The 24,042-nt window shown below is 37.6% G+C and overlaps 1 protein-coding gene across 1 annotated transcript in view; it reads left to right on the top strand.

Moving 5' to 3' along the window:
- Positions 1-24,042, top strand: part of NALCN (sodium leak channel, non-selective) — a 364,348-nt gene that overhangs the window by 208,769 nt on the left and 131,537 nt on the right. The window contains exon 14 of the mRNA XM_054446842.2: positions 11,850-11,987. Coding sequence (XP_054302817.1) covers positions 11,850-11,987 — 138 coding nt within the window. The remainder of the gene's footprint in view (positions 1-11,849; positions 11,988-24,042) is intronic.

The raw sequence follows: 24,042 nt of genomic DNA, 5'->3' as shown, positions 1-24,042 counted from the left end.
TGGCAACAAGCATATTTTGGGAATTGTGAAAGCAAAATAAATAATGTGGGTTCATTTTGAAAAAAGAACTACTTGGTCTTTCTTGCCAACATAAAAGGCAGTCACAGAATTAACTGAAACCACCAGTTTCAACTTTATTTCCTCCTAAATCACAAGGAATAAGGAATTATTTTACAGATACATTGATATTTTAAATGCCTAAGTTCTATTAACATAAAGGTAATTGACTTCAACAAATCTCTAATTTCAAAAGAGTTCATACATAGAGAGATATATATAAAAATAGCTACAAAATCTTTATCATTTAAAAGTCACTCATAATTAAACTCCCCAGACTAGGACCCTACATCAAAATTCAGTTAGTGTTTCATTGTGTTTTAACATCCAGTCATGTGATGACTTACGACATAGAGCAAAGCACTTAATTTACCTGCCTCCTTATTTTCAGTCAATTTGCCAACTCTGCAATTTTTACTGTTGATTCAGTAGAAGACCCTGATGAGTTGACAGCACCAAAAGGCAATTCATAGCATCTATTAGTAACAAGTCACTGTAGCCTCTTTAACTTTTATAGGTAAGATCTGGCTTGGAAAAATAGACTGGAAAGTATATTGTAAAAAAAACAAAATTTTCCAATTGACTGTCATTATCAGTTAATAGATTATAGAATAGTAGACCTTCATAGCTGGAAGATATGTATTGTGTACTTCAAAGATGAAAGGAAATAATGTCTTTGAAAACACTGTCAAACTTTCAAAATTATGTATCTAAAAGAAATTCCTTAAAAAAATAGTTTATCCTTTATAATTTTTGAACTTTATAAAAATGGAATCACACCATATATGACAAAACATTTTAAGTCATAAAGAATACACAGGAATTCTGGGCCGGGCACAGTGGCCCACGCCTGTAATCCCAGCACTTTGGGAAGCTGAGGCGGGTGGATCACCTGAGGTCAGGAGTTCAAGACCAGCCTGGCCAACGTGGTGAAACCCCGTCTCTACTAAAAAATACAAAAATCAGCCAGGTGTGGTGGTAGGCACCTGTAATCCCAGCTACTCAGGAGACTGAGGCAGGAGAATCGTTTGAACCTGGAAGGTGGAGGTTGCAGTGAGCCAAGATCGTGCCATTGCACTCCAGCCTGGGTGACAAGAGCAAAACTCTGTCTCAAAAAAAAGAAAACATAGGAATTCTGGAATTTAACCACTGTGATAGAAGTTGCTTTTCCTTGGGAAAATATTTTTAAGGCAGATTTCAAAATTATTATTTAAACTATTCTTTATATAATGCTTTATTATTTTTAAAGTATTCACATATATGTTATTTTGATTTTCAAAACAGTCTTCGAGTGACAGTGGGATTGCATATTTGAGGAAGGCTGGTCTCAGGACGGCTGCGTGTTTTTCCCAAAGCCATTAAGTAAGTCGGTGACTTAGACTCAGACCCTGTGAAAGCAGAGGCTGAGTACTTGGTTCTTGGCCTCACTGATCTGCTGGCTTACAGAGCATCCTGGTCTGCATACTCAGCGATTCAATATCTTAAATGCGGTCCCTCAGCCATTCCTTCTAGAAAGGTGATCTCTTTAGAGTGAGAGCAGTGATGGAGGTGGCTGAAGTTACACCAGGGGGAGCAGCTTTGAAAAGCTCCTGGCTGATAGGCATGTACTAATGGGAGCAGGAGCTTTGCTGGCAGTGTCGAAGTCCCTTTGGAGGCTGTGTGAGGAGGGAACCCATTTCCCTGGGATATAGCTCTCTCCACAGGGCAGCTGGATGACTACAGGCAGCCATGGAGTATCAGATTCACCTAGGAATTGATATTTTTCCTGAGGGTTTCACAAAAAAAGACAGAGAGATGGAATTTGAAGAACTGGGAAGAGTGTGATTGAATTGGAGGGATCTGAAATAAAGAAGTAGCTATGGTCAATGGCTTTAACAAACAGTACTGTATTTATACTCCAAATTCCAAATCCACAGTATGTGTATTTAGGTACAATTTAGTTTAGCCACAGTAAGTTGTGGCTTCTGGAGCTTTTATTTACCATGGGATTTTAAATACATTTCATGTCATCTTCATTGGTTTTCCTTAACCCCTAATTCTCCACAAGATCTTCATCCCATCAGTTATGACTTTGCCAACCAGTATGCTTTTTAGAAATGTAACCCCAACATTAGGTACGTCAAACACTTACTGTATATCAATATTATCCTAAATATTGCTGAAGCTTTGAATAGCTGAATAAGTTTTAAATAAAAGCAAAGGAATTATAAAACAAAATATTAACAGATTATGAGGTCAGTGGGTTTTTCTGAAGATAAAACTATTCTACTAATTATTGCTGTTTGGGAAAAATAGAAACAAGGAGACTGAGTAGATGAATCATTAAGGCAATTAAAAACAGAAGAGAAGTCACTTTTGCACTCAGTGAATACCATCAAGGCAAGTCTTCTATTTTAGGGCTGTCTTATAGTAAGACATAACAGGGACTCTCTCAATAAAAAGGTTGAGCTACTATATAAATCGTCCAGTGGATTTTATTTTGAAAGCAACTTTTTTTGTAGAGAAAGAGTTCTTGAAACCAGTTAAGGATTTAAAAAGTAGATACAAGTTATATTGTAAAATCAAAGTTATATGTGGATGATATGAGTTGTATTCCCCACATTTTAACATTTTTTAGTGTATATATTTTTAAATGAAAAAATGTACATTTTACATGTATTTTAGTACAAACAGTAAAAGAAAGTCAGAAGTAATTTATCAAAACATATGTTTACACAAAAACTTGTATATAAATGTTCATAACGGCATTATTCATAATAGCCAAAAGGTGGAAACAACCCAAATATCAACTGATAAATAGGTAAAATGTGGTATATCCATTAATAAAATATTATTTGGCAACAAAAGGGAATGAAGTTCCGATGCATACTACAACATGGATTACCCCGGCCACATATGGCATGATTCCATTTATGGAAAATTTCCAGAGTACAAAAAGTCATAGAGACAGAAAGTCGACGTCTTTGATTTCCAAAGGCTGAGGGAGGGAGGCATGGGGAATGACTGCTAACAAGTATGTAGCTTCTTTTGGGGATAAAGAGAGTGTTAAATTATATAGTGGTAATGGTTGCACAACCATGTGAATAAACTAAAACCCACTTAATTGTACACTTTAAAAGGTGAACTTTATGGTATGCAATTGTATCTCAAAAACCTATTTCTTTTAAAAGTAAAAAAAAAAAAAAATAGTATAGACCCCTTCCCTAGTTCCTTAGTCCTTTCCATTCCAGTCCTGAGAGTTACAGGTTTATTGTATACACTTTCAAGCATTTATATGCACACAAAAGCATACCTATGTGCTTGGGATATAGCATATAGCTATATCTATATTGGCATATAGATATAGCTAAGAGATGGTACTATATATTCTACTTACTCTATTTTGACCAGAACCCAAGATGTTTAACCATTCTACTTTTTCTTAATATTTGACTATATTTGAACTTAAATTGATATCCACACATACTAAAATGCCAAAATATGCATTGAGTCATCAAATTTCAAAGGTCATCCATGATATTTTTTAAGGGCTTAAAACTCCTTTGCATGATCTTTCAGCCCGTTTATTTCAGCATAGGAAAATACTCTTGCTTTGCCTTCACCTAACTCTAAGGAAGTCTATTAGAGATATTTAGGGTCAGAAATGGGTCCTTGGGGCTTGAGAGAGAAAAGGATCTTCTGCTATTGATTATCTGGCTCCACCATGACCCTATGGCATGTCCTCAGTGGCCCTGTGGGAAGCCTGGTGTAGGCAACGTGGCCTAGCCCACCTATGTTGATGTTTAAGGGGTGCTAGGAACAAAAGAGAAGCTATGGAGACTTTTGCTTATCCTCCTTTCTTCCCTCTTTGGTGGTCTTATTTTTATCCAATGCTCTTAATCTCAACTTATAATCAGAAAATACAGCACCAAAGTGTGAGGGCATTTAGGGGAAAACTGTTATCTGTTTTAGTAGTAATATCAAGGAAGATCAGGGACAAATGCAGAACTGGAAGCAAGGACTAAGGTTGGATTTAGCAGGATTTCCTGAAAGATTGGATGTAGGATGTGAGGAAATGAGATGAACCAAAGATGTCTTCAGGGTCATTGGCCTGAATAAGTTGAAGAATAGATTTGCCATTTTCTTGGCTGGGAAGGGGTGCAGAAAGAACAGATTTGAAAGTGGGGCATGAGGAGTTTCATATCAGACATCAAATACTTGAGATTCCTGTTATCTAACATCTGTCCAAGTAAAAATGTGGGGTTGATTCTGGAGGTGGGGCTGGAAATATAACTGTCGAAGTCATCAGAACATACATGGGATGTAAAGGCATTATAATGGATGAGATCAAGCAGGTAGTGAGTACTGAGATATAAGAAAAGATCTAAGGTCAAGTACTGGAGCTCTGCAACATTTAGATGTTAGGAAATTGAGGAGAAACCAGCAAAGGAGCATGCAAAGGGCTGGCATTGGATTTCGTGGCTCTGTAGTGCAGTGCTCTGGCCCCTTTGGTGACTCAAAGATGCTTGTTCACTGATTTTCTCTGTGTTTTCACCCAGAGCATCCCTGTGACATTTCTCTACATATATATATTTATATACCTTAAGTTCTAGGGTACATGTGCACAACGTGCAGGTTTGTTACATATGTATGAATGTGCCATGTTTGTGTGCTGCACCCATTAACTCGTCATATACATTAGGTATGTCTCCTAATGCTATCCCTCCCCCCTCCCCCCACCCCACAACAGGCCCCTTCCTGTGTCCATGTGTTCTCATTGTTCAATTCCCACATATGAGTGAGAACATGCGGTGTTTGATATTTTGTCCTTGCGATAGTTTGCTGAGAATGATGGTTTCCAGCTTCATCCATGTCCCTGCAAAGGACATGAACTCATCATTTTTATGGCTGCATAGTATTCCATGGTGTATATGTGCCACATTTTCTTAATCCAGTCTATCATTGTTGGACATTTGGGTTGGTTCCAAGTCTTTGCTATTATGAATAGTGCTGCAATAAACATACGTGTGCATGTGTCTTTATAGCAGCATGATTTATAGTCCTTTGGGTAAATACCCAGTAATGGGATGGCTGGGTCAAATGGTATTTCTAGTTCTAGATCCCTGAGGAATCGCCACACTGACTTCCACAATGGTTGAAATAGTTTACAGTCCCACCAACAGTGTAAAAGTGTTCCTATTTCTCCACATCCTCTCCAGCACCTGTTGTTTCCTGACTTTTTAATGATCGCCATTCTAACTGATGCGAGATGGTATCTCATTGTGGTTTTGATTTGCATTTCTTTGATAGCCAAGATGATGAGCATTTTTTCATGTGTCTGTTGGCTGCATAAATGTCTTCTTTTGAGAAGTGTCTGTTCATATCCTTCGCCCACTTGTTGATGGGGTTGTTTGATTTTTTCTTAAAATTTGTTTGAGTTCATTGTAGATTCTGGATATTAGCCCTTTGTCAGATGAGTAGATTGCAAAAATTTTCTCCCGTTGCCTGTTCACTCTGATGGTAGTTTCTTTTGCTGTGCAGAAGCTCTTTAGTTTAATTAGATCCCATTTGTCAATTTTGGCTTTTGTTGCCATTGCTTTTGGTGTTTTAGACATGAAGTCCTTGCTCATGCCTATGTCCTGAATGGTATTGCCTAGGTTTTCTTCTAGGGTTTTTATGGTTTTAGATCTGACATTTAAGTCTTTAATCCATCTTGAATTAATTTTTGCATAAGGTTCCTCATACATTCCTGTTGTGCTTTCACCCTCTACTCTCTGGCTCTCACCCTGTTCTCATATATCCAAGGAAGATGATACACTCTAATTAGAAACAAGAACTGAACTCAGCTCATTGTTTTCAAAATCTTTCTTCTCTGTTAGGTGAAAATCATTGCAGTCTGTTTATTCAATATGTTTTCTTTTCCACTTAAATTCTGTTCATGCAGAGACTGATTCCTGGGAACATCAATGTGCTGGCAACTTTGACTTTGTAATTTCCCTTTTGTTGCCCCACTCAACTGCATGGCTGATCTCCATTCATTTGTTCACTTCCAGAGCCTACTGTTGGCAATCTGATTTTTCTTCATAGTTTTCCATTAAAATTCAGTAGAGATGCTTTTGATTTACTTATTTCTTCCCTGGCAGGGTAGAGTTGCTTGTTCCAGATCACCTCATAGCAAACTGGACCATTCTCTAGTAAACTGCTCATCCCTGGTGCAGTTATCAGCAGGGAGGCATCTGCAGCATTAACAGTGATTGACCTGTATAGTGATGTTTAATATGTGATGATGTTACTAGCAGAAAACAAAATAGCACTTGTAAACACAGTTGTTTACTCATACTTACATGTATAGGTTTGGACTTGAGGGGTAAAATAGCAAAATAGAGCAAAATTACCCAACTCCTCTGCCAATAAAACCTAAGGAAATGAATAAAATGACCTGAGAAAATTATACCAGCATAACCACAGTAAGGAAGAGCTACAATTTCACGCCATTTTCTCTGAATAGCAGCTAGGAGGAAAGAAAAGAAGAGAAAGATGAAGGAGAAGGAGGAGGAGGAAAGGGTCGCGGAGGAGAAGAGAATGAGAGAAAACATGAATATTCTAGGCTCATCCCTTAAGACTGTCTTCTGCAAGAAGTTAAGAAGAAATAAACTTGGAAAAACAACTAAACCGTATACTCAAATTCCCCAATCTGTGAAGTCTGTGGCCAAAGGGCTATGCAGAGCCCTGGAAAGTGATAAGAATCACTAATGTGTAGAAGCCACTTGTTCCAGAGGCAAAATAATCCACTAGATCTCACCATTTTTATTTTTTTCAGCTGAGAAGGCTTGAGAGTGAAGGCAAAATGTTATACCTTCTGAAAATGAATCGTCTCCCATTCTGCTACAAAAATGTAGCATAATGAAAATATGAAGAGACGAAAACAAGCTTCAAGAGTATAGGAGGCTCAGGATAAAGAGGAGTGTCGAAAGCCCCAAGAGTTGTCCTATTTGCCCATACAGAGAACCAAAACCAACAGGAGGACATTGACTTCTCCCTCACCTGGAGTCAGTGGAGTGGGAATGATGGCTGGAGAGAGGCCAGTGAATTTGGGGAAGTGAACACTTAGGACTGATTAGTTCTGGCTGCAATAAAGATTTCCTGAATCTACCTGAATTGAAGAAATATCTGAAGCCTGATATTTTAAGCATAATTGCCCATACACAGCCTCAGCTAATACTTCTCTCCCTGTACCCCTCTCCTCATACTGAGACAGTAAAACACAGAGGAGAAAACCTAGTTGATAAATTGAAAAAGGACGCTAATGAGTGGGATGAGATATCTGGAATAATTCTCTGCCCCTGTATTAGAAAGAATAAAAGATCTAGATAATAGTGTTAAAAGTGGAAATTATGGCAACTGTGGAACCAGTCTAGAAAGAAATTAGTTCAAATTAAAACAGGTAGTGAGAGGACCCCGAGAATAATATCTATGAGAGTAAGATCAAATGGTTTCTGAGCAATTGATGGTTTAAAGAAGAACATCTGTAGGATAGTAAGAAGGGTTTATTCTAAATGATAAGTGTAATGTGTGAGAATCTGGAAGCTACTTGAGATAGAAGAAAGAATATATTTATTTTCCCAATGAGACATGTGTGAAATAGTCAGAAAATCTCAGCAAAAACAAAACCAAACCAAAAATTGTATTAAAAAAAAATGGCTCAAATAACATGAGTTAAAGTGGCCCAGATTCTAAGCAATTAATGGAAAGTAAGAAAGGTTCCATTTAACCTTGACCATTTACTGTCTAATAGAGTCTTGAAGGGGGGAAGTATAATTTTAAAACATTACCTGGCCCAAGAGTAAGCAATGTTTTCACAGGAAACATTGACTATCAACATATTGATTATCAACCTGCTGAAAAGCACAAATGACCCAATTATGATAGAAAAAAATGTAAATATTGTCAAACTTGAGGATATAAATGTATACATGACACAAGATGGAAAATGAAAGCAGAGAGAAGAGGTGACCTGACAGGTGGCAATGGTAATACCTTCATCTCACACTGGAAGGGGTCAAGTCTTTCTAGTTTGATGGAAAAAGAAATAGAGATTTACATACAAATTTGGGAGTGGTTAAGGGAAATGGGGAGTGATGTTGTGCCTGAATGAAATCTTCACATATCATAGCAGAAGTCTACGTCTAAAGTGGATAAATCAAGAAATCCTAAATAGGGATAGGCATAACACCATCAGAAGTGAAAACAAAAAATTCCTGTCTCATTACTTATACCAAAATAAATTTCAGATTTAAACTGATTTAAACAGCCAATTCAGTTTCAACATGTTTAAAATAATAAAGCAAAGAAAGTGTAAAACTACTGCATAAAACCACGGGTAAATTTCTGTCTAATCATGCAGTGAGAGAAGTCTTTTTAAGCAAAATAAAAACACTTAAAAGGAATGACAAATTAGACCACACTGAAATTTAAAACTGATCTTTGCAAAAATATAAGAAATGTATAGGGGAAAATGCATTGAACATATATGGCAGATAAAAGATGGCTTTTCTTAATTTGTAAAGAGTTGGTAGAAGCCAATAAAGAAAATAAAATGGTCAACAGGGCAGAAAAATGGAATAACACGCGAATAGGTAGTTCAGAGAAACAACTTCCTCTCTGCCTTCTTTCCACTGAAACTCTACTCCTGTGCATTACTGAGGTCAGTTGCTTCATTTTCCCAAAACTGTTCTTGATTCACCCAAGAGGACTAAATTGGCTCTTCTCTGTTGCCCCTCAGTAGTTTTACCGTATTTTGCTTACACACCAAAGTTACTGTTCTTCCCTTTCTTTTTATTTTCTTTTTTCTTTTCAGACAGGATCTTGCTCTGTTGTCCAGGCTGGAGTACAGTGGCACAATCTCAGCTCACTGAAACCTCCGCCTCCCAATTCTTCTGCCTCAGCCTCCCGAGTAGCTGGGATTACAGGTGACCATCACCACCCCTGGCTAATTTTTGTATTTTTAGTAGAGACAGGGTTTCACCATGTTGGCCAGGCTGGTCTCGAACTGCTGACCTCAAGTGATCTGCCTGCCTTGGCCTCCCAAAGTGGTGGGATTACAGGCGTGAGCCACCATGCCCAGCCAATATTCTTCCTTTTTGAGAATTGATCCTGTTCATCTTTTTCTTCCCCTCTTGATTATACAATTCTTAAGGGAAGAAACTATGTCTTACTCCACCCAATCCCCAATGCATCAAACCTTTAGTAACCACTAATAATCCTTGTTTGAATAAATAAAGAGCAGGCCCTATGGACAAATGTAAGTCAGTAAGTGCACTTGAGTCACTATCTCAAGCACACTATCATTTGAATTTAAATTTCTGGATAAAAATCTCAACAAAACTGATAAGGCACCCTTCAAGCAGGACACAAGTTAATTTTCAGCCTCTAATAGAAGTATTTGTTGGCACTACCTTTCATTGGTTTATTCATTTCAGCAGCTATAAACACACAGATCCCGTTGTCACAGAAAGCTTTGTTCACAAATATAATTTAGTGCATCTCACAATATGAGCTTTCAGGTGGTTGAGCTGTGTGGAAATTAGATTTTTTTTTCTCCTGAGACTCTGAAATGAAAAGAGGATAACCCCAGTGTTCTTGCCTACATCGCTTATCTCACAACAACAGATTACAATCCCATAACTCCATGTTCCCAAGCATCTACTAAACACATAATAGCTGTGTTGATCAAATGTAATGTAGCAGATGGAAAATACATCAGCTGGTTCATGCCCAAGACAGCTGAAAGGTGCACCTACATTTTTAGTCTCCAGATACCAAAATAAATCTGTCAGGCTTAATCATGAGCTGTCCTGCTACTTTTGGGGAAAGAAAGCCATGTCCAGTGAAATTTCTTTTATACTGGCAGGCATTTTGACTCTTCACCTATTGCTGTTGAATCTCTAGGATATGTACATGTTTTCACACTGATAGCTTCATTGAAGAAAATACAGCAATCTGATATTTTTGTGTGAATCATCTTTGGAATTTGTGTTCCTCACCTTTGGATACAATAAATATTCAAGAGAAAAAAATACGGGAAAAAATAATTGCCTTCAATGATGAGTTCTGAAATACTTATAAGGATAAGTGATGTTTTGAAAAATTCTCAAAAGCAATTTTAGAAGGAATAATTTTTGCAGAGAGTGGCCGTCTCTTGGGCACCATGGCAAGAAAAATAGTATATTGCCCTTGGTGATGCTGAGGTCAGGTATCAATAACAACATGCTTCATATTTTCATGAACAAAACACTTCATAAGGTAATGAGATTATAGAAAAATCAACTCAAGGTAAAAATAATTACTTTGCACATGGACAAAGGATAAGTGGAAGAACTTATCTTCTAGTTCATGGTTCATTTAACAATTAATTGCTCCTTTTTCAAATAGGTCCACTGTGTTCTGGGCCTTAAACAGTGTACTTCTAAGAAAGTTTGTTATCCTTACTGAAGGAAATTACAGTTAGGTCGCTTCTCAGCCTTTTGGCTAAGATCAAGTGTGAAAATTATACTTAGATTACTGTGTAATTAGGCCTGATAGATCCTGGGTAGACTTCACTGAATCCAGGATGCAATATTTGGGAAAGTACTTACTTTGGAGTCCTAATGCCTGGGTGCTACTTCTATTAGTGCCAGAAATTAATAGCGTGACTTTGGGATAATCACTTAACATCTTTAAGCCTCATTTTCCTTATCTTCAAAAAAAAAAAAAAAGAAAGAAGGAATCAGATTAGATCATCTTTACCAGATTAGGTCTGTCTTTAGGTCCCCCAGTGTAACCGGGTTTCTGTCTTGGTCTCAGTCCATCTTTGCATTATCCTGGACTTTATTTATTTGAATCTCAATATCTGAGAATTCAATTTATGTCTTTATTGTACCGAAGTCTATAAAGATGTTTTTAAAGAGTCACTAGACTCCAGTGGGGCAACTTGCTCCAGATATCATCATAGTCTCGTTAAAAAGTATTTATTGACTACTAATGTGTATAGGATATATGAGTTGGAGACTCACAGATACACATATATTTAATTAAAAAAATATGTAAGAATGAAACTAGCCAAAGATCTTGGCAGAAAGTATATGAGACTTTTAGCTTGGCTGGCCTTTGTTGGAATGCTCTATTTTTTATTTCTTTATTTTTTTTTGTTTTTGTTTTTTTGTCTTGGCTTCTTCCATGATCTTGACCCTGTGCCTTGAAACTTTTTTTAAATCATGAAAAATGTGTTTGTCTTCAAGCTGTTCAGTGTGGCAATATCACTTAGAAATATTTCTTTTTTAAAGAGTCCCATGTTTTTAATATGATAGCTAAAATAATATGATAGATGGGTACTATAAAAATAAAATTAAGGTTATTGTTCTTTTATATGCCTTAGACAAATGTAATTCACTATAAAAATAGGTTTCTCTTAGCAGCAGGAACAAAGAAAAAGTAATCTGTTGAAAATGTTAGATAGCTTGCTGAAAGGAAAAAAATTAATGGCAAAAACCAAAGATCTTGAATTTGTTTCTAATTTGCTCAACAGCATTTACTGCCAACAAAACTAATTTTAATTCAGGGTAATTATTTTCTTGTTCCACATCAAATAATTAAATATCACATTTTTAAGATCTTTATTCTCATATCTTTCCTATGTGTTGAATCAAGACTGTTCTTGCCCTGATCAGATAAAAATCAATAATATTGAGATCAAAGTCTTCAAACATCACATGCTAATTTGAAGTTGTATGCAAGCCTAAAGCTAGTGTGTAATGCCTTTGTTCTTTTCCTCTTAGGCATTTATGTCCATGTTCCAGATCCTCACCCAGGAAGGATGGGTGGACGTAATGGACCAAACTCTAAATGCCGTGGGACATATGTGGGCACCTGTGGTTGCCATCTATTTCATTCTCTATCATCTTTTTGCCACTCTGGTGAGTTCAGCATTTTTTTTTTCAATTATATCTTGGAATTTATAATGGGATGAGCATCAACAGATATTTGGCCTATTGTCAATTTCAAAATGGGAGCCAAAGGACTAATGCAGACTAGTCTGGTTGGATGAGATCCCTCCTTCCATTCTAAGTTTCTACACATCAAAGAACTGCTTGATTTGTTAAGTTAGATATTTTCTCCATCAGGTACCAGTGTTTGCAAGAGGGAAAACAAGACAGAACAAAATGAAAATCTCACATTTACACACCAATTTAAGTATCCCCAAGCATTCACACCTAGATGATCTCAGGATCAAACCGGAACTCCATTATTATTTTTTTTCTCATGTAGAGACACTGTCTTCAATTTCACTGCATCCTCTTCACAGCTGTAATTAAACTGAAGACAGAAGCTGTAGACCTCAGGGTGCAGTCAGTTAATTAGAAATCAGCACAGTGCTTTTGTGCTATGTGTGACTGGAAAAAAAAAACACATGGAAAAAAATAAAACACATCGCTGCAAATATTGTAAAAGCACAATAAAACTGAATACCAAAGTCCAGTAAGAACCGACTTCTGTCACACAAGCAAATTTTTCTCTTCAATATACTTCCATTAAAAACAAAGAAAAAATGATATGAAATGCAGCCTATGACTTACTAAGGAATGTAATACCAGATGCTCATCTCTATGTAATAAATTTGTTCATATTTAAGAAGCAAACCTAAGTTCTAACATTACGTTAGAAGTTCCAAGTTGAGGACTCAAATGTTTCCCTTTATCAGGAACACAAGAAATAAAAACAACTGCTACTATTGTTTTTGGCAGTGTGTCTTACAGTTAACAAAATATCTTACAATATTATTGCTAATCTTTGGAACACGCGATTAGATAGTATTCCCAGTTAACAGATGATAAAACTGAGACTCAGAGGAGTTTAGTAATTTATCTGATGTCACATGGAATGTAAATATGACCAGGGTGTTCCCAGGTCTGTCTGATCTAGATTTGGTCCTTAGTCATGCAGCTACTTATTATTGCTTCCCTGGATAATGAAGTTTAAAGTTGTCTGAAAAAATGTCTTTGTCAAATCAAACTTCTGCCAAAGAATCACTCACATCACACAAATTACATATAATCTCTAAGGTCAGTTTTAATTCTAAATATCTATGAATGAAATAAGTCCTTGATAAACTAGATATAATTTAGAAGTTGTGTTTGCTATAGACAGACAGAGGCTTTCAAAACTAAGACATGTCCACTGAAAAGTTAATGAGAATTCATTGTTACGTGGTGTGAAGTCATGGGCTCAAACAGTAGAACTACATAGACATAGTTTTGGCCTTTTTATTCATGGAGTTGACTTTTAAAACATTCACAAAAGATAGGAACATTGTGCAGTAGGAATGGAAGCCTGGCTTGCAAAGCTGAATCTGGCTGTGCTGGTGTTTGCACAACACTTAGCCCTGGGGTCTTTGCATCTTCCCTTCCGGGACCTTTAAGCCTGTGCCATTTATTCATTCATCCATTCATTTACACATCATTTATGCATTCAACTAAGTTTATTAAGCACCATGTGTTTAAGTTACTCTAAAACTATAGAATTGCTCAGACTGTTGATTGTGGGTTAAATGCAGGATAGATTTCATTGAGATCATCTATGTCAGGAAATATCAATCTAATTATTTTATAGTAATCAACCTAATCGTTTTCTTAATAAAGCAAGAAAATGGTTTACTTTCCTCACTGAAAATGTTTCACACTCAGATATACGTTTGATTCTTAAATCAGAGACACAAAAAAATGAAAGCTGGAAGAAAAAACTAGCCTATTAAATTATTTAGTAAAGTAATATTTTTTCAAGTGAAAATTCTACTGGGGTCACTAATATAATAAAATAAAATATTAAAACTGGTATATAGCCTTCTTGGGCAATCTAAATCTTCTTTATGGGCTAAAATATGGCATTGGTTATAAAACACTTAAAGTTCATCCAAGGACTCCTGGGGTTCACCTGAGGCTTTAGGAATCCACAGAGCACAAGATGAAAACCAATCTCTAATTCTACTCTTTCCGTTTACTGATTTAAGTATCTACCCAAAACATCTGTTCTAACTTTTTTATTGCAATTTTCAAACAACAGTTATAAGTTAAAACTGAACATTGAAATGAGTTGTTCTTTTATTCACACTTTTTAAAAGTCTGTAAGGCAATTGAGAATTCAGAAGTCTACATGTTAACAAGAACAGTTTGGTAAATGTGGTGTCGTACAAGACTATGAAATTGGAGTGCAAAAATCCAGATTCAGGTTCTAGCTCTGCTGGTCACTCGATATCTGATTTCTGAAGAATCATGTAACTTGCCTGATCTGTCTGTTGTTTGTATCGGAAAGTGAGGATAATAATTCACAATACACCTAGTTTCCAAGGTTGTCACGTATCTGCAAGTTAACCCTGTGTTTCTGAGGATGTTTTAGAGCACCAACACTGAGCCCCTTTAAGTGTAGATAAGACGGTTTGTGCATTTAAAGCCATATATTAATAAATGTTAAGTTTATATTCAGATATTTTTAATTTATGCAAGTATCATTTAGTAGGGTATCATTTATGCCCCTTCCTGAATTAATTTCCACTCTTCTTCTTTCTCTCCTTTCCTATACCTCTTCTCCCAGGCAATGACTATGATAATTTTAATATAAGTTCATTTTCCAATTTTTAAACATATTTCACTAAATTTAACATTCTGTCATTCATAAGAAGACTCAGTTTGTGTAATAAATAGAAAAACAATTAAACTATGCACATAGAGGATAAGGTGCATCCCTACTTCAGAGTTTTTAAAAGGTGAAAGTCAATGTGCATCTTAAAATCAATGAAATGCAGAGGTTTCCCACACATATATGCATCCATTACAAATATAGTATTTAGGGCCAGCATGGTGGCTCACACCTGTAATCCCAGCACTTTGGGCGGCTGAGGCAGGTGGATCACCTGAGGTCAGGAGTTAAAGATCAGCCTGGCCAACATGGTGAAACCCTATCTCTACTAAAAATACAAAACATTAGCCAGGCATAGTGATGGGCACCTGTAAGCCCAGCTACTCAGGATACTGAGGCAGGAGAATCACTTGAATCTGGGAGGTGGGGGTTGCAATGAGCTGAGATCGTGCTATTGCACCCCAGCCTGGGCAACAACAGTGAAACTCTGTCTCAAAAAAAAAATATATATACACACACACACACACACACACACACACACACAAATATGTGTGTGTATATGTGTATATGTGTGTATGTATATATGTATATATGTGTGTATATATGTATATATGTGTGTATATATGTATATATGTGTGTGTATATATGTATATATATGTGTGTGTATATATATGTATACATACAGTATTTTAAACTTAAGGTTACCATCTAAATACATTTTATGCCCAAAATTCTGAAGATTAATATTAAGTTTTCTTAGTTTGCAAAGCACTGCTCCAGTCAACTGATGGCCATCCCTGGGGGAGTGGTCTGGTAAAACCTACTTCTCTCCCTGTAAGTCCATGCTGGGGCCAAGTTATACATGGTCATGTGTTTCCCTCCTTATCAATTATTTGTAGCAGCAATTTTTAGAATCAATGGTATCAAACTCAACATATATTCTGCAGTTAAATTTTTCATTGGCTATTTTTTTCTGAGATCTTTTTATCTTACTCCACATGAAGCTCATTTGGTCATTGTTACAGAGAGCCATATGGTACTCTGCAGACTGTGAATATGCCGTATTTGTTTATCAGTTCTCTTTCTGATGGCTATTTAGGCTGTTTTCCAAGGTTGTACATTTATAATGCTGCAATACATTTATGTATTGTACACACTTATGTGAATTTCTCTAGGATATATGTCCAAAAGTAGAATGCTTAGATCTTAGGTTCTGCCCAAATTGCTCTATACCAGGGGCCTGCAAGCCCAGATACCAAATCCAGCCCGCCACCTGTATTATATAACCTGTGAGCTAAAAATGGTTTCTATAAATTAATGGTTATACAAGTACCCACATAATATCCTCAGTATTGCCTCATGACCCTCAACGTCTAAATGTTTACTGTCAATGTTTACTGTCTGGACCTTTAAGAAAACACTGTGGACTCCTGCTTTATAGATAAATTGTGCTAATTTACCCTCCCGAGTACAATAGTTGAGAATTCCTGTGTTCTTACACTCTCACTTAGACGTCACATTGTTTGACATGTGAGGTTTTGGCAATCTTATGAGTGAACACTGGTACCAATTGGGCTTGCACTTTTGCATTTCCATAATTATTAATAAGGGAGCACCTCTTACTATGTTTATTGACCATCTTTTTTGTGACTCAATAGTTTGCTTTACCTATTTTCCTAAAAACTAATTTATCTTAACTCATTTATTGGATATTTATTGGATATTAATCTCTTGACTATTACATGTGTTGCAAATATCCTCTCTTAGGCAGTATTTTGTCTTCCAGTTTGTCTGTGATGTCTTTTTACATTCTATATATTTTTATTTCATTTCTAGTTAACAAATAATAATTGTATATATAGTAGTCCTCCTTTGTCCCCGAGGGAAACATTCCAAGATTCCCAGTAGATACCTGCAACCATGGATAGTACAGAACCCTATATATACTATGTTTTTTCTTATACATACATAACTTTGATAAAGTTTAATTTATAAATGAGGCATAGTAAGAAATTAACAATAATAACAAAATAGAACAGTTATGACAATATACTGTAATAAAAGTTATGTGAATACACGTTCTCTCTCTGTCTCCATCTCTCCTTTTCAAAATGTCTTAATATTTTCAGGCTGTGGCTGACCACAGGTAACTGAAACTACAGAAAGTGAGACAGTGGATAAGGGGGGGGCCTACTGTATTTATGGGGTACAACGTGATATTTTGATACATGTATACATTATGGAATGATCAAATTAGGTCAAAACTATCAGTTTTTCACTGATGGTCTGTATTTATTTTGAACTCATGCTTAAGGAATTCTTTCCCACCTGAGGTAATACAAATATTCTCCTCTATCTTCTTATAATTGTTTATAATTTTTGCTTTTCATCTTTAAGTCTTTAGCTCATCTCTACTTACTAGTTAGATATAGCGTAAGCTAGATGAAATATACTGTTTTAATAAAACTCAAATCAATTTTTCTCAGATTTATATGAGAAACTACAAGCTTTAGAATATTTATTTGATTTATCTAATTATGAAGTCTAACACAAAAAAGGTAAACTGTCCAAACTTTTAAATTTCTAAATTATTTTTTAAATGATACATAATTAATTTAATAAAAGGAAACACTATATAACTAAATTAAAACAAAGATTATCACTTCTATACTACACAAAAAAAGTCTAATACCGAAGTCACTTCCCCAGTTCACAAAAAATTTTGCTTAAAACATGATCAGCAGTTGTTTTTCTTTTCCTTTATACCCTTAGACTAACAGTTACTGTAATGGGGTTTATGAAATGAGTTCAATTTGATTTGATACAGTTTTACTGAACCTCTACTACCACGTGCAGGTACTAACCTACGTCCTGGCCAAAGTGCGAAAGAGCTTAATTCATGTCCTCTTAGTGGCTACAAATAATTGGAAATTAGCAATAACGAACACAGACAGGCTGACCAACAAACAAATAAAACCAGTGGTTCAAATGCCTAAAGATGCAAATGATAAGAGAGGCATGTGTACATTGCTACTTGCTATGTGATCAATAAACATCTGCTTCCCAGTTGTTCCCAATCTGCCTTATGAGAAACATCAAAAGTAGTGGCAGTAAAACAGCTGGAGATAGTCTGTGGGCTAACATATAAATACATGCGTGAGGGTGACAGGTCTGTGTTATACACACATTGCATGCCCCTAAAAACTAAACTTTGCAAGTTAAAATCTCTATTCCATAAGCCTGTCTTTAGAGCTGAACTTACCTTAAAATGAGCATTTTTGCTTAATTGTATGTTTCCTTTTACAAAATACTGCAATGCATTTTAACCCAAATGGGTGAGAAGAAAAAAAAAATGTAGTCTATGTAAACATACAAGCTCTGATTTGTCTTTTGTTCACACTGAACAGTGGTGCCATACAACTTGGTGTGTTCCTGATTTAGTCTTCTCAGGGACAGGCATGTGCCAAGCAGCGAAAAACAAAATGTGTGGTTGCAGCTTGTTCTGGAATAAAGAACAGCAGGCTATTTCATCACCCCTGGGGGCACCAATTTTCAGCCCACAATGAAAATCAAGCTGAAGTATATAGCAAATGCATATTCATAACCACCATGTATTGTCCCTTTCAAATATCTCTCTCTTCCGCCAGGTATGTATTCTGTATTTCTGTCCTGACTGATTGCAGTTTATTGAATGCTTATTAAATTCATCTTTTTCCCCACCCTTGCCAGTGATTTGGGGATAAGGACTATGGAAGACCTAACAAGTTGAAAGACTCCATTTTTCCTGCAATGTTTTTCTGTCTATTACTGTTTCAAAGGAAAGCCCTGTGATGTGAATACTGAAAAGAGAGAAAATGTAATTAAGCGTTCATTGTGGGTAGTCTTTTTGTTACCTTTGAAGTGCTGAAATTAACACAGCAATCTCTTGATTTTGCCTCGGTAGTGGCAGCTTGCTGAGAATAGTCATATTTTGCTGACAGAAATGGGCATTCCAAAGTGTAAATTAAATAACTTGATTGTATAGAATTCATTTAAAAGTGCATCTGTGTTGAAAACGTATCCCATTTTACACTGCGCTGATTACATTTGACTTTTTGTTGACCCATATAAAAAGTGAAATTGTTTCATACTACAGGCAGCAAGACAGCTTAGGATAGCGTGATTATAAATGGTAGAAAGGAAAAGAAAAACACAAGAGTGTGGGACATTGATTCCTGCTGTGTTTCTAGTGTATATTTGAAAATAATTTAAAGATAGAAATTATTAATAAAGTTCACAGCAAAGAAGAAAATAAGATTAAAGGTGAAATTTCAGCTAAAGGGACATCTTTAAGCTATATAAAAGAAAAAAATCATAAAATTAAACTTTATAAAAAGAAAGAAAAATGAAAAGGGAAAGCTATATAGGGTAAGGTCATGGCTATCCACACAGTCACAGAGAATGTAAAGTAGGATATGTTGCTACAGGGAGAGAAATTTTCAACCAGAAAATCCATTGTGAATGACAAGGCTGCCCTCTTGCAAAAATAAATCATACTTTTCAGCTGTTTGAATCAAGCTAATCCAAAAGTCTCATTCTGAGGGAATGAGAACTACATTATGTTGGACAAAATGATTTGCGTCACAACAAAATTGGAAGAAATAATTATACTTGTAAATGCAACTATTTCAGTAATTTATTGAATTCGACTGAAATTTGTTGTAGTTAAATAGAAAAGAAAAAAAAATAAATATATCTGTGGTCACATGTATAAAACTTAAACAGAGCAAATAACTACCACACCATTAACTGAGGTGAATCTGGGCTGTTTCAGAGGAGAAAAAGGAAAAGGAGGTGTTAGAGAAAGAGGAGAGTCATAAAGAATATTAGAGAAATCAAACACCTGTGAGACCCTGGTCCAGGTACCAGTTTGAACCTGGAAAATTACACTTTTGAAATCCACTAAGCTGAAAGGTCAAAATTCTATTATGTCATTCATAAATATTCTGAGAGAGACTTCCCAGGCTTCAGCAGGCCTGATAATGTGGCATTTTCCACACTGAATGCATTGTCAATGCTAAACATATCTTAGCAATGGGCATTATAATCTGAGGGAAATAAAGAATTAGATATCTGAAATACATTGCTATTTTCCACTTTTTCATTGACATCGCTGATTCATAATGTATCAATATTGATCATAAAATTAAAAAGTGGATATATACATCAGTTTTATATTACACAGTAGAACAAATACTATGTTGCATATTAATATGATCAAATGCTATAGACCTGTTAAAAGTGCCAAATAGTAAATGCATGAAAAAATATATCTTTGCCTTTTTTACAGCATTGTACAAACTAAACACCACTGTGTTGAAAGCATACATGTACTTAGCAGGGTTCAAGAGGAAATGAAAGGTGGTGTCATTAGCCTTTTTCCCCTGAAATTGTACCATTAAAAAAAATAGGGACATAGTATGTCCTGCTGCATTATAAACTGAAATATCGGGCCAGGTGTGCTGGCTCCCCCTATAATCCCAGCACTTTGGGAGGCCGAGGCGGGTGGATCACCTGAGGTCAGGAGTTCCAGACCAGCCTGATCAACATGGTAAAAACCTGTGTCTACTAAACACACACAAATTAGCCTGGTGTGGTGGTGGGCACCTCCTACTTCGGAGGCTGAGGCGGGAGAATCACTTGAACCCGGGAGGTGGAGGTTGCAGTGAGCTGAGACCGCACCACTGCACTCCAGCCTGGGTGACAGAGAGAGACTCTGCCTCAATCAATCAATCAATCAATCAATAGAAATATCACATAAATCTAAATATTAAGAAATAAATAATGCAAAGCAAATTAGTTGCATAATTTAGAACAGTCAAAGCGCAAAGGTAAAAGTGTTTCATACATATGATGACACTCTCGTGATTCAATGTGGCAAGTCCCTGTAAAATTCTTTTCTTACATCAATACCGTTTTAATATGAACCTGTAAATCACATTTAGTGGCTATAGAAAAACCTTTTGGCGCAGCAACATGTGGCAGTGTAGGTAAACATTAGCTGAAGGTAACATGCAGACATCACTGTAATGGGTTCTGATTACTAATGAGCATTACCTCAGCTTTCTGTAGAAACAGAACAAATGAGAACATTCAGAGAACTGAAAAATGGTTCTTCCTTTCAGAATTCAGGGCTTGTCACCCATTCCCATGACTTTCCATACCATGTGTTGGCAAGTGTCTGACACCCAGGTCGACCTGCTCATTCAGTCCAAATCCACATTGCACTGGGTTTGTAGGAAAATACTGAATCATTGATAACATAAATTAAATATGATAGACACGGAGCTGCCATTCTTCCTTCACTTCTACCCTTTATCACAGTGGTTATTGTCACCTTGTTAGAGTCTGTGAGAAAAGAACCGCAAAGTCATTCTCACCTCCTGGCAATCAGCTACAGACTCACCCTGCACCTCCTGAATCTTGTTTCCATTGCAAAGACACAGCCAAAGCCTTGGGTCAGACTTTAGTCATCTCTCACCCGGAGTGCCAGTTGCCACCTTATCACAGTGCCCTACATGCCCGGGACAGGGAGATGAGGATCAATCTGAAAGTCCACATTCAAATAGGCCTTCGGCGGAAACCCAAGCCCCCCACCACACACACACATCTTGAACCAGTTTCTGTTTTGTAAGTTTGTGCTTTTTTCACCCCATTGTCACATTAATTGAAAAATGATGCCTAAATAAAGATATTTGCTGAATAAAATTAGGTTTATGCTACTTTCAAGCAAACTTCAAACTTTATTATATTATTCTTAAATTTGCTGCCTCCCCAAGAGTTTGTTCTAATTCTGTAAGTTTGGGCCTTCCTGTTGTGAAGTCACACAGCGTTTTCCCAGAGAAGCCAAAGCTCTTTAGGAGTCTTGCCTTCTCCCATCCACAGCAAATATCAAACGCATCTGCCGTGAGGAGTCAGTGCAGCTGGCATACCGTGGCTCTCTCTGTCCTTCTGCTCTGAGGATGGCTTTTCTCTCTTTCTCCCAAGGAAAAAGTATAAAATATACCGGTTTCTTGTTTAACCAATGTAAGAAAACATTACATATCTTTTTTTTTTTTTTTTTTTAGACAGAGTCTTGCTCTGTCGCCCAGGCTGGAGTGCAGTGGCGCGATCTCAGCTCACTGCAAGCTCTGCCTCCTGGGTTCACACCATTCTCCTGCCTCAGCCTCCCAAGTAGCTGGGACTACAGGTGCCTGTCACCACGCCCAGCTAATTTTTTTGTACTTTTAGTGGAAACGGGGTTTCACCATATTAGCCAGGATGGTCTCGATCTCCTGACCTCGTGATCCACTGGCCTCAGCCTCCCAAAGTGCTGGGATTACAGGCATGAGCCACCGCGCCCAGCCAGAAAACATTATATATCTAATAACATTTTGTTAAACTGCACTTAACCCTGTCTAGTTACTATTTCAGTGAGCCAGTTTATTTTTTTGTTTGTTTTTAGTTTTTGGAGACAGGGACTTGCTCTGTCATCCAGGCCTAGAGTGCGGTGGCACATTCACAGCTCACTGCAGCCTCGACCTCCCAGGCTCAAGAAATCCTCCCACCTCAGCCTCCTCCCAAGTAGCTAGAACCACAGGCATGCACCACCACACCTGACTAATTTTTTTTTTTTTTTGAGAGATGGGGTTGCCCAGGCTGGTCTCAAATTCCTGGGGTCAAGCAATCCTGCCTCAGCTTCCCAAACTGCTGGGATTACAGGCATGAGTCACCATGCCCAGCTGAGCCAGTTTAAACTGGATGCTTACATGCATTAAAAACAAAAACACACACACAAAAAAACCCTAGAACTTTTAAAAGGAAAAATTTAGCAGAAAGAAACTGATGTCATCACTTTGTGATTATTCCAGCCTCCCTCTCTTATCCGTGACCTCTGTGGCACTCAAGACGCCTGCCCGTCCTGCCTTCCTCTCCAGCCTCCAAGCCCCCTGCCTGGAAGCCAGACTCTGGCCAGACTTACTCACCAGGCCCTGACCACGCCACCTGGAATGGCTTTCTCACAGCTCTTTTCCAAAATCAGTCTTCTCCTTGGCATCTGCGTGGCTTGGGAGAGCATCCTTGGGTCTCTGTCATTGTCTCACAGTCTTCAATAAGTAGTGTTCAGAAAGTGCCCCCCTGGCCCACGTGCCCAGATGGGCTCTCCAAGTGTAAATGCTTCAAAATGGTACAGAACTAAATGTGTGAATTTCTGATGGGGCTTCATATCTGGTCCTCCTTCTTCACACTTGCGTGGCCGCCCTTCCCATCCACACTCCAATTTTCTCTCACGTTCCTGCTTTCTGAGAAGAAATAAGACTGATTCTGGGATGGAGCATGAGAGAGACAGAAAGCCCTAGAGAGAGAGAGAGAGACAGATGCAGAGAGAGAGAGACAAAGCGTGTTTCCGTGGGAGATGCCCACACACCTCACTTGGGGGCATCGGCAGTGTTGGTACCCACACAGGTGTGTTTTGACATCCAAGACTCGACCCTAATTTTTCTTGGAACCTGATGGGGAGAGATCCTTGCTGGGGGCCCCACAAGGGCCAGGGGCAGCCAGGGCAGAGTTGGGCAGTTGCCTGAGAGTTCTAGGTGGAGAGGCCCAGAATATCCCGCAAGAACAAGTCTCCGTTAGTTCCAAGTGGAATGGCAGCCCTTTCTGAGTTTCCCTGAGTTGAGAGCTAATACATATGTTGCGGGAACAACAGCCCAAGCCAAAGACCATGCGGAGGCCAGGCATGGTGACTCACGCCTGTAATCCTAGCACTTTGGGAGGCCAAGATCCATGGATCTCATGAGCTCAGGAGTTCGAGACCAGCCTGGTCAACCTTGTCTCTACAAAAAATACAAAAAAAAAAGTAGCCAGGCGTGGTGGTAGGTGCCTGTTAGTCCCAGCTACTTGGGAGGCTGAGGTGGGAGGATCACTTGAGCCCATGAGGTGGAGGCTGCATGAGTTGAGATCACACCACTGCACTCCAGCCTGGGTGACAATGTGAGACCCTGTCTCAAAAAAAAAAAAGACCAGGCGGAGAGTATAGTGGATTAAATGGGCCTCCACAAAAGATAGGACCATGGCTTAACCCACAGAACCTATGAACACGACCTTATTGGAAAAAGAGTCTTTGCAGATGTAATTAAATTAAGGATCTTGTGATGAGATCATCCTGGATTATCTGGGTGGGCCCTAAGTCCAATGACAAGTGTCCTTGTAAGAGACAGAAGAGCAAGACACAGAGAGAAAGCCTTGTGCAGATAGAGGCCAAGTGACTGGTGTTACAAAGCCACAAGCCAAGAGACAGTGGAGGCCACCAGCAACTGGAAG

This window comes from Pongo pygmaeus, chromosome 14 (genome assembly GCF_028885625.2).
Source record: "Pongo pygmaeus isolate AG05252 chromosome 14, NHGRI_mPonPyg2-v2.0_pri, whole genome shotgun sequence".
NCBI classification, from domain to species: domain Eukaryota; kingdom Metazoa; phylum Chordata; class Mammalia; order Primates; family Hominidae; genus Pongo; species Pongo pygmaeus.
This window is presented reverse-complemented; position numbering and strand designations above follow the sequence as displayed.